This window comes from Helobdella robusta (assembly GCF_000326865.2).
Source record: "Helobdella robusta unplaced genomic scaffold HELROscaffold_1, whole genome shotgun sequence".
In the NCBI taxonomy this organism is placed as follows: Eukaryota; Metazoa; Annelida; class Clitellata; order Rhynchobdellida; family Glossiphoniidae; genus Helobdella; species Helobdella robusta.
Window position 1 is genome coordinate 1,751,804 of NW_008703570.1, and position 14,378 is coordinate 1,766,181.

Genomic DNA, 14,378 nt, shown 5'->3' on the forward strand with positions numbered 1-14,378 from the left:
AATTAATCAAAATTTCAATTCATTTTGCTATGGTTACATAACATAAAACCTTTGTATGTAGCTAATTCATTTTTTAATTTATTACATTCATTCATAAGTTTTCTTATTGTTGCCTGCAGCATTGTGATTCTGGACTTGTAATACTTTGATTGCCTTAGCTGTTGCTTGATGAGATGTGCATCCATTAAGCAAAACGTCTAAATATGATTTAAGTTTGAAAGTAAATAGCTGCATTTAAAATTTTTCATCATATATATATATATATATATATATAATATATATATATAATATATATATATATACCAAATAAATTAAAATAAAGAAACTCTTTGTATTCTGTATTTCTTATGACAAAAAGCCATTTTACAAGGGCATCCTAATAATAATAATAAACCCATAATATAAAAACAATATAAAAAATATTTGAACATTAATTAACGATAGTTAAAAAAATAAAAAGTCAAAAATTTTAAATAAAAATACAAAAAAGCAGTCTCTTTTCTTCTACTAGTCTGGGCCTAGTGTCTCCTGGCACAATGTAACATTTTTAAAACTTTTAAACAAATAAACTTTATAAAATCAAAATGGATCAAATAATAAATGATTCCAAAAATTTTACATAATTCAGTTAAATTATTAAGTTAAAAATCGATTAAAACTGCCGTAGAATGATTTTAGCAACAAAAAACGTTTACAAGAATGCCGCCGGTGGCACATTAACAGGGAAGAAGCTAAATATAGATTGGAAAACGGAAAAACCCATTGACAATTTGGTGCTAAAAAAGTTTGCTTCCAAGTTTCCTGACCTTGAGATGAAGGTCAACACTATAAAGCCATTCTTATATATAATTCAATGGGTACAACTTATAAGTAAAGGTACGTAGTATATGTGGGCAATAATATTTTCTTTCCAATAAATGTAATTTTAATTATGTGGATGTGTTACGATCATTGAATTAGAAAGACCCTTTTTCAAATTCGCCTTCTTGTCTTGTCGTGTTAAGGTCATATTTGTAGTTTCATAAAAAGAGCTAAAATGAGCGATGGTAGAAAAAGATTAAGTAGGAGTCAATATGCAAAACTGCGAAAAGACAAAGAATTAAAAAACAATACGGACTTGGATAGAATGAAGAAAATCAACAAGTTTTTTCAGTCGGCGGTTAGTGGAAGTGGAGAATAATTGGAAGAACGAAATGATACCGAAGATAAGTTAGTCGGTGCGTTTTTCACTAGTGCAAGACATTTCTTTGAAAATATTGTTTTTAAAAATTGATTTGGCTAAAGTTTCGCATACAAATAATATTGCTGTCTATCTATAGGTCCAGTTTAGCATGTAACAAAGAGAGATCATTCGCGGTAGAAGGATCTAAGACTGAGACAAATGATAAATCAAATGTATCAGATGATGATGATGGGTTTGTTTGTCTTTTTTAAAAATCTAAATAAGAAATAATGAAACATTTTGGTTAAATTACTTCACCTGAATAAATATCTTTCTTGTACAGGGCCTTCATGGAGATATTAACAAAATTGTCTGATGAATGTCTCAGAAAATGTGGAGCAATGTTTCCGCTTATCTGATGATCCTGCTTTATGGCAAGTAAATAATGAGACGCGCGATTTTGTGGCCAAATATGGCTTCAAGCGAAATGAAAATATGGACTTTAGTAAATCCAAAAAAGAGTACAGTGATGACAAAATAAAATACGCAGCCTCACACAAAGTATGCTTGACTATACTCTTATTAACGGAGAAAAAATGTCGCGAGAATGGCTTGTTTATTCAGAAAGCACTGGAATTTGTGTTTTGTTTTTAAAGAAATTGAATGTACAAACAAAATTAACATCAGAAGGTTTTAATGATTGAAAGAATGCTTATAATGCGCTGAAAGAACATGAAAATTCATTATCTCATAGAGACTGCGTACATGCCTGCAAAACGAGAGGCCGTGCTATAGGTCAAATAAACTCGCAGTTAAATGATCAATTGGAAACTGAAATAAATTAATGGAAATCGACTCTTGTTCGCGTGGTAGAAGTTGTAAAGACATTGGTTTCAAAAGGACTACTTTTGCGTGGACACGTTGAAAAATTTGGAAATTCTGAAAGTGGGAGCTACATAATGCTGCTTGACCATATTGCTAAATTTGATTCTTTTATGGCGCATCATATAGAAATATTTGGCAAATGTGGCAAAGGTAATACATCTTATCTGTCATCAACAACTGTAGAAGAGTAAGTAGCAATATTGACAAATGCTGTACAAGACGAACCCGTCTACCATATCAAAATTAGCAAATATTTTTTAATAATTGTTGATTCAACGCCTGACATAGCAAAAGTTGATCAACTTTCCGTTGTAATCAGATATGTTCAAAAAAGCGAAACGCCTTACGAAGCGTTTTTAGCGTTTCTACCAAACACTGGCCACAAATCGCAAAAACTATTTAACGCTGTAATTTGTTTTTTACAATCACACAACCTGGATCTTCAAAACTATCGCGGACAATCTTACGACAACGTTTCAAACATAGCTGGCAAGTATTCAGGACTCCAGGCGCGAATCAAGAAAGTCAATCATCAATTTTCATTTATACCATGCTCAGCTCACTCACTTAACCTTGTTGGCACAAATGCAGCTGAATCCTGTGCAGAAGCTTGCAATTTTTTTTGGCTGATCCAACATGTTTACAACTTTTTCAGTGTTTCTACTGCCAGGTGGGAAGTTTTCCAAAACCACACACAGCAGAAATCTAGTTCACTTAATTTGAAAAGTCTCTCCACTACCCGGTGGTCTGCTCGCGACGATGCAGTTAGAGCATTGAAATATGGATGGAATCAGGTTATTGAATCACTACAATTTTTAGAAAAGGATTCAAACCAGAAACTCGTGCTGAGGCTAGAAGAATTATTTCTAATTTGAGTTTTCTTGAAGCCGGAATTATGGCAGAATTGTGGGGTTTTGTTTTAGAATGTCTGAACAAGTCTAACGTCAAACTTCAAAAAGTAGACATTGATCTATCGACTGTAATCGAAAATTACGACTCACTTTTAACGTTGCTCGAATCACTCAGAGAAAAATTTGAAGATTATGAAAAAAAGGAAAAGTCCTGTCTTTAGTTGATGACTACAAGGTACCGCCATTAAGAAAACGGAAGCGGCATTACGACGAATCAGTTGACAATGAAACAGAATTTACCACTCAGAAAATTTTCGTGTAAACATATTATTGGTAATTGTGGATAACTTAAATTCTGAAATGAACAAGAGACGAAACGCTTATGTAGAAATTAATGAAAATTTCAAAGCAATTTTACAGTTCAAAACATTGTCAATAGGTGAGTTAGAGATTGCAGCGGATGGATTAAGATCTTTATTTCCAAACGATCTAGACGACACCTTAAATACTGAACTGTTGCATTTAAAGTCTTATTTGGCTACCTTAGACCGAAATGCAGTTCCACACACTCCAATTGATTTGTGTAAATGGATAAGATTGAATGACTTGAAGTGTGTATATTCAAATGTAGACATTGCACTTCGGATGTACACTTGTACTTCTGCTACAAACTGTTCGGCCGAACGATCTTTTTCTTGTTTAAAGCGCGTTAAAAACTATTTGCGTTCGACAATGTCCGAAGAAAGGTTAAATTATCTTGCAATTCTATGCATCGAAAAAACAATTTTGCAAGATTTAGACATTAATTTCGTTATTGATGAATTAGCGTGCAGGAAGGAACGTCGTAAAGTTTTGAAATAACTATTATAAACTGCAATGAAAGAAAATTTATTTTTTAAAATTGATAATATTACATTACATGAATATTATTAAAGAATGTACTTAATAAAAATGTTTTAAAAATATTGCATTTATATGAATTTAATTTCTAAATTTATTATAAAATTTAAAATTGGGGCGGCAAACCACGAGTGCCTCTAGGCGGCAAAAAGGTTAATCCGCCACTGATGACGTATATGGCAATTGTAAATCTTTGTTCGTCATGAAAAGATTTACTAATCTACTAATAAGCAATGGTTACTAAACATCATCCATTGAGAACACAATTCAACAAAGACCACAACAAAAGAGCTATATATTTTTAACAATTGGTGTAAACAATTTTTAACAATATGGTGTAACAATTCTTTTTAAGAAAAAGAATTGTTACACCAATCAATGATACTAATAAAATAAAACTCGGGATATATAACAATATATCCTGCCTTAAAAAGCTTTTTGGTTTAGAAATCAGCTGGGACAAAACGAAAATTCAGGCAATCTCTCTGGACGATTCGCCACCCGCGTCTGTCTCTGTTCTGGGTAATGGAGTACAGATTGTGGATTCGTTTCCATATCTCGGCTCCCAAATACACTCGTCAGGCAGTAGTGACGCTGAAATTTTGAGTTGGATCCTCATTGTCCGCGCGTGTATGAAGTCTCTCGATCGTGGTATATGGCACTCGGGCATTTCGGTGACGACCAAAGTTCAATTGTATTACGCATACTTTATCCACGTGCTGCTCTATGGATGCGAGGCGAGGTCAACTACTGGCACTCATTTGAAGAGACTAGACGCTACAAATCAATGGTGCTAGCGCAAGATCCTTCGTCTGACCCACCGTGATCGCGTCACGTCACCAACGTTGAGGTGAGAAGAACACAGCAGCCATCCGTTTCTTAACTCCTGTTCATGGCTTCGTCTAAACTTCTTTGGTAACATAGCTCGTGCCAGTCCTATAGAGGATCATTACCGGGCTTGAAAAGTTGTCCTAGACCGTCCGCCACCGGACTGGACTCGACCGCGCGGCCGTCCAAGACAGTCATGAATCCGCTTAGCGGAGAAAGACCTTTCCCTCATCAACTACGGTCCTTACTCGGCCTGGAGACTTGCTCATGATTGCTTGAAATTGAGGCACCTTGTTAACACGGCAACGTCCCGTTGTGGGGCACGCCCATAATATTAATATACTAAAATAATTGTTTGGCATCACAATTGGTCTTAAAGGACAACCTAATCTAGTAATATATGAATTTAAATGCCCTATTTACGACTGTGCGCGTTAACCACATTCGTATATTAGTGTTACGACGACTTTACTATCAAAACGTCTCACAATGCGTACACAAAGAAGAGCCATCAAATCCCACAATGCGTACACAAAGAAGAGCCATCAAATCCCACTTGCAATCAACATAACCCGCCAAATTCTAGACAACACCACAATACAATCTAAAAATTGCAAAAGCTGTCCTGATAAATATCAATAAACCCCAAATAAGCATACAACAAAGAATGATAACATCATTACCAACTCGACGCCTTATTATTAACTTCAATAACAATGAAAAACAAAGGAATGACAACAACAAAATTGAAGAATACGATACCAACTAATAAACTTTGCTAAAAAAAACTTTGCATTGTTTAAAGAAACTATAAGACAAACCTGCACTGAAGATGATTATATATATATATATATATATATATATATATATATATATATATATATATAGTTTGGAACGAGGCTTTTTTTGATGCATATATCGTTAAATTTATATGCCCATTCTGCATTTAGTAGTTTTTTAAAGACAACTTCAACACGACGTAAATTTTTATACTCGTATTTATTTAATGTCATAATTTAATTAATGTTGTAAGTTTCAGCTGACAGCGCTGTTTCGGCTATTTAGCCATCGTCGGAGCTGGATTTAATATTTTAAGATTAAATTAAGATTATTAAAATAATATTAAAGTAAATATTGAAATTATATTGGATTTTAACAATGGTGTGAAACAATTTAAAAGATTTAAAAAACATATGAAACGTACCTTTAAAACAAGGTTAAATAAAGGAATAAACGTGAAAATGAAATTGATAATTAAATAATTAAGACGTATGCGTATGCAAGTGATATTTCCATTTACGATATATTTACTCGATACATTCCACACAATGAAATAACACCATATAAGCTCATAGCTTCTTACTATACACACAATATATATTCTTACTATTCCACACAATGAAATAACACGATATAAGCTCATAGCTTCTTAATATACACACTGCTTTCTACCGGTTTTAAATTTGTAAAATTGTTGTTTAGAATTTTAATTAGACATATTTAATATAATTTAATTGCATTATTTTAATATATAATAACTTAATTTTACCTTATCTAACTTCGTCTTAATTATTTAATTATCAATTTCATTTTCACGTTTATTCCTTTATTTATAACTTACTTGTGTTTTACATACTATATTTAATTTTTTTTCGTTTATATGTTTTTATGTATTATATGTTTATATAATATATGTTGTTTTCATATTTTAGTCTGGTTGTTTAGTTTTTAATATATCTTAATATATTTTTTACCTGGATAACACGGTTGTCTTCCGCAAGCCATTCGCCTATTTAATTAGCAAATTTTCCACATTAAGGCAATAAATTCTTTGTATGTTTGAACGGTTGAATTTAGCGATAGCCACATTTGGACGTGCGTGCAGTGTCACGTGCGCATGGTTTTGGTTGGGTTTTTAATTCTTGGCTGAACTTGCAATATCAACACAGCTGTTTTTCCCGCGCGGGTGGACGTATTTTATTTCTCAGCACCACTAAATATTGGTGTTTCGAAATCGTTTTTGTTGTTTAAAAGTTTAAAATAAGTTTATAAAATTGGTTTTAGACTTGATTTTAATCTTGTTTCAAATTGTGGTCTCAAAAGTTTATTGTTTAAGCAAACAATTTTCTAGGGCGGAGTTAATTATGTATATGAGCAAGCGTATCAAGCTCTCAGCGTAGTAAATAATCGTAATATTTTTATAACAGCGTTTCCACTGCAGGTTTCCATTATCACCTATATAGTTGTTTGTTTTATTCTCACTTTCATTCGCTTATATACATTCTATTTTATCTATTTTTTTAATTAATTTATTTTTTCATTACCATTAGTAAGATCTCCAAATTTTTTTATTTTTTTTTCATATTATTTATAGTATTCGTTTTTAATCCTTTCAAACACATTTCATTCCATTCACCTATATACATTTTAATTTAATTTTCATCTTTTCATCACCATTAGTAAGATTGTCCCACTTTCTTCGTTCATTTCCACATCTGTTCCCACCAACGTTGTTTATTCCCATAATAGTTGCTAACAACCTCCATTTTTTAGTTGTGTTTCTCAACTGTCTTTGTTTTCACATTTCGGGTTTTATTTTTCTAGTTTGTCCTACATTTGTTTCCAACACCGTCAATTTCATTATCACATTTTCGGTTATATCCCCCTTACTTTCATAGCTAAAATTTCCTAGTTTGTTTTCACATTTGTTTCCAACATCTCATCATTTCATTGCCACTTTTCGGTTGTATTCCTCAATCTTCCTGGTTTGTTTTGACACCTGGTTTTGAGCCCCTCATCTTTGTTGCGGCCTCTCACTCAGCAAGCTGTTATAATCCGCCCTTACCCCACTGAGCTAAAATTCAAAAAACAATTTGCTTACTCGATGTCATATCTGTTATAAACATTTCCGTTCACGCCCAGACGGAACCCATGTAAGACATGGAGGCAAAACCAAAGGCTCGGAATATGCCGGCTCTCTTATCAAACCTCCTTCTGCGAATAAAAGAAAATCATTGGGTAATCATTCTGTATATGTGTTGGCCAAAATTGCTGTCTCACCATCGGGACCCAAAGTCAATTTGGCGGATAATTTTTTTAAGAAATCTGCTAACTTTAGGCTATACGACCACATCCCAAAACAAGCTAGATTAAAATTTGGTCAGTTGTTAGGTAAACGGCTCAATGAAATTTGTGAAAAACCAAGCATACCAAAAGCATTTTTGCCAGTCATGATTTTGAGGAAAAGCCCACGTGGCGGCAAACGCCATAGCCCGGTGACGATTGTTAACCAAAAAATTGATGAATTCTCCAACTGCTCGGTAGAAAAAATGGCGGACCGCCTTGAGCCAATTATGAATATTGGGAAAGTAAAATCGCCCGAGTCAAGGTTAATTTCCTCAGTAAAATCTAAAATTGAAAAAGACAATGTGCAGTTATTTGCGCTATGCAGTTATTGTCTTCAACCGACTCGATGGCTCCTGCTTCCAAAGATACCGTGAACTTCCTAGTTGAAAAACACCCAAAGACACCGATTGACAGAGCTCCATGCCCCCTCAAAAAAGACTCGGGTGTCTTGGTTATATCTCAACAAATTCTCGCATGCATGAAGTCGTTCCCGAAAGGCACTTCGGGTGGCAGAGACGGCCTAACCCCCGAACATTTGAAAGATATGACTTCCTCAAAAAACGATTTTTTGGACCTCATCAACGGCATTACCGCTTTCATTAATTTGTTTTGAAATGGCGACTGCCCCGCCGAGGTTGCACTTTATCTTTTCGTGGGAAGACTAGTAGCGCTTTTAAAAAGGATGGCGGTATAAGACAAATTGCTGTCGGCTGCCTGTGGAGACGTCACGCTGCAAAATGTGCACTGACAATAATCAAAAACAACGTTTTACCAATTCTTGGGTAGGTTGGGGTGGGGGTGAGTGACGGATCTGAAGGGGCAGTCCATTTGTACGAAGGTTTACGGACCATATAAGGGATGACAAATGTTTGTTGAAATTGATTTTTTTCAAACGCGTTCAATTCACTCAGACGTGATCATATATTAAAGTGCGTAGTCATCTTTTCCTGAAATTTATTATTTCTGCCGGTCGGCCTATGACTACACTTCTGTGTTAAATTTTTCCGGTGTTGACATTCAATCAGGGAGTTCAGCAGGGTGACCCCTTAGGCCCATTGTTGTTTTCCTTGGGAATCGACAGTTTGGTTAAGTCATTGAAATCAGGGTTGATGATTTCATATCTAGATGAAATTTTGTTGGGGGAGAACATTAATTCGGTCCTGGATGATATGAACCATATATCAGATAAAGGAGCCAGTATCGGACTCAAATTAAACTATAGAAAATGTGAAATATTTACTAACTCACACAAATTAATACACCACATACTTTTAAAAAACGATTTAGAATTTTTAGGGTCAGTTATTTTTCAGGGTGAAACTCAAAACAACTTTTGGTCGACAAAGTTAAAAAAACTCAAATTTGTTTTAGAACGGCTAGCCATTATTTTAAAGCACGATGCATTGACGCTTTTGTTACTGCCACAGAAAATGTGTTTTTCTGATTGTTGTGTGTATCCAAGTGGGATATACTCCGATCACAGCCTTGTGTCAGTTTTGCTGCCTATTCGAGTTGCGACTAAAAAAATTATTAAAAAACAGATCCGATCCTGGAATCGTGTTGATAACGGATATTTTTATTTCTATGATAAAAAATTCACTAATTAATGATTTTAAGAATGATGATGTTGGTGAAGCGGCGTTTTTATTTTATCGAGAGTTTCAATTTTTGGCTGATAAGCCTGCGCCATTATATGAAAAAATGTAGGCACAGCACCATGGTATGATAGGCAATGCAAAGAATTAAATCGCGTTTGTAGAAAATTTGAACTGAAGTTTAAAAAACGTAAAGGTGATGATGATAATGTTTTTAACGGTGTTTTTAATTATGTACTTTCTACCAAGGAATATCTGAAATACTGTGTACCGCAGGGGTCCGTTCTTGGTCCTATTTTGTTTCTTCTTTACACTGCGGATGTGTTTGAAATTATTGACAGATACGGTTTCAAGGGTTTTGCTTATGCGGATGATATCCAGATTGTAGCAAAAACTATGCCTGAAATGCTTGGATCGGTTGAAGATCAACTCGCAAATTGTTTGTCTGACATAGGTGTTGGATGGCGCAAAATGGTATTTAGATGAACCAAACTAAAACACAAATTTTACCGATAGGCACCTGGCAACAGTTGTTTAAAATAACTGCTAAGTCCATTAAATCAATGACAATGTTATAAATTTTTCTAGTTCGGCGACTATGCTTGGTTTTATTTTGGATTCAAAGCTGTCGATGAACCAGCAAATAAAGTCTTTGTTTAAATCTTGCACATTTTAGCTACGTTTGCTGAGAAAAACAAGAAACTGTTTAACCAAAGACACATTGAACACTTTGGTTCATTCTTTCATCCATGCCCATTTGGATTTTTGTAACAGTTTTTATTATGGAATATCAAAGCGTGATCTATCTATGTTGCAAACAATTCAAAACAGAGCGGCTACGGTTGTGGTTGGTAGAGTTGATCATGTGAGCCCAATACTGAAAGAATTGCATTGGTTGCGGGTTGATAAGAAAATTATTTTAAAATTATGTGTATTAATTAATAAGTCTTTGAATAATATTGCACCACAAAATAGGATCGATTTGTTTACTAATGATAGAACAAAGTTGTCAAAATATGAATTGAGGTCTGTTGATTCAAATTTTTTGGGTGTACCAAAGACAAACCTCAAAATGGGATCTCGAAGCTTTGCTGTGGTTGGACCACGATTGTGGAATAGCCTTCCAAACACTTTGCTCAGTGGTGACTTTGCTCTAAGTCAATTTAAGAGACAGCTGAAAACCTATCTGTTCAGCCCTTAATAGCATTTAATTATTGAAGCGCCTGTGACGATTGTTTTTTTTCAAACGGGCGCTGTATAAATGAAATGAATAATAATAATAATAATACATAATAATCATGGATATAGTGGATATGGCACAAGAATTAATTCCTTTTTTTAGTTCTATGGAATAGAGAACATAATTTGAGCGTAAACATTTCTTCATTGTAGTTGACATTTCGTTTTGCTGTTTTAAATTTAATCGCCTACACGAAGTTTTCGTTTTTTTAATATAATATTTAAATAAGTTGCATTTTTCGTCTCTACCGACTTAGTTATCAAATAGGTTGCTAGTTGAAAATAAAATGATTTTAGATTTTGATTCCGGAAAATTTATGGATGTTCATATTTATTTCAATATTTGACATTCATACATTTTGCTCAATTGTCCTGGAAATAAAACATAAAACATCTTTTGGATAAATCTACTACAAATACACTTTGATATATAGAATATACATTCATCCACCTGGATTAATAACAAGTGCAGTTATCTTCAATGTCATCAAATTATAATTTTTTTTTAAATCTGAACAAATGTTATAAAATAAAAGTTCAATTCAAAAAAAATTTAATGACAAATTAATCATTATGATTCAGGAAAATTTGGCAAATAAATGGATGTTCATAATCATTTTAATATTGACATCTATACATTTTGTTCAATTTTTCTAAAATGAAACATCTTTTGGATGATGCTAGAAGCTAGAGGCTAACCTTTATATGTACATGTAGTGGTGCTAAAAATCAAGGCACAACATGTTCCAATAAATTGTTGAGTTGTTCATTGAAAAAAAAATAAATAAATAGACTAAGTGATATATGAAGACATAAATTTTAAAAAACGTAAATGGCAAAAACAAAAAAATTACTGACCCTGCATCAAATACTATTAATATAATGAACTTAGTTGAAACTGATCGACATGGAATTTAATTAAAATCAATCAACTATTTAGTATAATTAAACATTATTATATTTCATAATATAAAAATCATGTATAAAATTATTATTGCTAATTTATTATACTCAAATACTGTTGGGGTGCAGTGAAGTTCAGCGTAATAAAAAATAATTAACATTGAGAAAATTATTTTCAAAACATTTTACAAAAATATTTACATCTTTAATGAAATAAATGTTTGTTAAATTTGCAGATAAAAAATTTGTAAGATACATAATACATCATATTCTTTTGAAAATATTTAGATTTAAATTTATCAATATCTAAATGGTCCTAAAAATAAAAATAACATCTTAAATTTATCCGAAAGCATTGAAACTTTTGCATAATAGCTGAAAAATTATAAATTAATAAATGCCCATACCTATTTATGTTTTTAAAAAAGGGGTTAAATAAAAAAGAAATTAAGATTAAAAAATGACAAGAAATGCTGGAAATTGTTTAATGTTGGTGTAAGGAATGTTCAATTAATAGAAGTTGACTAGATGTACCAATATAATAATATGACTCTCAGTAAAATCGTTTTAAAATTAATAACAATAACAACAGATTTCAATTAAGAAATATTTAAATGTTTAAAAATTAACAAAAAATTATTATAAAAGAGAGATTTAGAAATGCAAAAAATATATCAGTTGATCCTGAATTGACATACTATCTATCATCAAAGAACAATGTGTAAATTGTTTTGCACATTGTTTTGGTGTTTTTTCTTCAGGAAATTCAACATAGAACGATTGAGGCCTGGTCCTCCATCTACAGAGATTCTAACCACCTTGATACATTTAAATACTTTAATTTTCAATTATATATATAATATTAAACAATAACTTACCGTGCTAATGTACGTTTATGTGGCAGATGTAATCTTTTACTTATCAAAAACAGGTAGCTCTTTCCACCGTACAAATGTAATGTCTATGCAAAACGCTTTTGTTCTTCAGTATAGGTTTTGTTCGGTTTCATGAAAAGTTTTGTTGGAATATCTGAAATGCCAATTCAATTTTAAAAATTAAAAAAAGTGGCATATATAAAGGTTTGTTGCTAAAAATTATTTTTAAAGTTTAATAATTAGCATACCTGAATATGAAAGTAATGTTGAGGCAAGTTCATCGTTGTATTTCTTCAACATCTTAATTTTATTTCTATATACTTCAACTTTGACTCTTAATCTTTTAATTTTTTTGTTGTAGTTATATAGAACACTTCTGGTAGTTTTTAATGACATATCTAATTTTTTAGCTTTCCTTTTCAGGCTTCTAGGTATCAATGCATCAATACCAGTCTGTAAAATTATTCATTTTACTTTCAACAACTCATATTAAGTATTTTGACAATCATTTATAATTCTGGTTATAGTTAGAGAAACATGTGTTAAAATACTAAATTACATTTTTCACTATTTTTCATTTATTAAATGAACCATCATACATACAAATCAATATAACAATTGATGTTGATGGAACTGCAACATTTTCTAAAGATGCAACATTTTCTGTCTGAAGTTTGAATATTACACATGAATGAATGTATGCATCAAAGTATGTGTGGTAGATTCATCATAAACTTTGTGAAATAAATACCTTGAACATGTACTTACATATGTGTATCTTCTTATTGGCAGAAAATAAAAAAATAAATATTAACTGTAGCACATGCAATCAGTAATATACCAATTTAAGCAAATTTTATATTTAAGCAAACATGCTGGTTCATCAGTTGAGTTTGTCGCCATCATTATTGGTGATTGAATTTCAGATAGAGTATTTGCCTGATTATATGATAAAAGCTGGAAATGATAAATATTCAATATACTTGATTATGTGATTTGCAGGAACAAATATCTAATTAATATACTAACTATAATATAATGTGTTAGTGTCATGCAATTAATTAATTAGTGATTCATTTTGCGTGATGCACCAATAATTAGTTATTTCTTTAATTTAATCTTTATGTTACTTTAATTTTTTTTCAAACTTTTTAAATTAGAATTTTATTTCTTACAAAAAGAACAAAACCTTTGGAAATACTATAGGAACTGAAGTTTTTTTAAGCAGCATTTTAGAACCCACTTTGTAAAAGTATTCTTGTAAAAAGAACCGTCTGCATATGAAGCTCTACTACAAAAATGTGTAATATGAAGTTTTATATTCCCTTCCTACTGTATTTTTTGACTGTCACCTTTTGGTAGTCTGTTCAGTTTTATTATTGAAAAAAAGCTTAGCTATTTTTAGTATTTTATGTTAAAATTTTATTATTATTTATTAATTATACATACCTATGTAAAGTTACGCCGATATCTTTATAAGACCCATGACATTGGGATATTGAGCACATGGGCATGGTTAAACTTAAAGTATATAAAATAATTAAACAAATAAGAAAATGACGGACGATAATCGTTAAGCAACCGGTTAAAAACTGATTATTTACTTTAACTTAAATTCACTTTTAAACAATTATTGCTATTCTATGCATCAAATTTGTTAGATCTACCTTGATGTTATATATATATATGAAAAATGTATGTATATATAACGCTTCTGCCATATCCATATTATATATATCCATGTGTGATACCTAATATTTTTAATTGACTTGTGCGAGTGATTGATGGGTGTTCTGGAGGTAATGTTATTTTTTTACGGCTATTGTGAATGATGAGTTCAAATGATGATGGGATGATAAGGTAGGTGTTGTCAGCGTATTTGATGATATGATTAGAGCTATGTAAAGTTTAGAGAGTAGAAACATTGATGATAAAGGTAGATGATCCAAGGACAGAACCTTGAACTACGCTAAAAGTAGATGAAAGAGTAGAGCTAAAAAAAGTAGAATGACTC

The 14,378-nt window shown here is 32.0% G+C and overlaps 1 protein-coding gene across 1 annotated transcript; it reads left to right on the top strand.

Moving 5' to 3' along the window:
• Positions 1 to 3,471: 3,471 nt before the first annotated feature.
• Positions 3,472 to 3,744, top strand: HELRODRAFT_153307 (hypothetical protein; the record flags this gene model as incomplete). The annotated part of the gene is made up of 1 exon (XM_009010550.1): positions 3,472 to 3,744. A coding segment is annotated over one exon (273 nt), but the record flags the coding sequence as incomplete, so codon positions are not given.
• Positions 3,745 to 14,378: the final 10,634 nt, after the last annotated feature.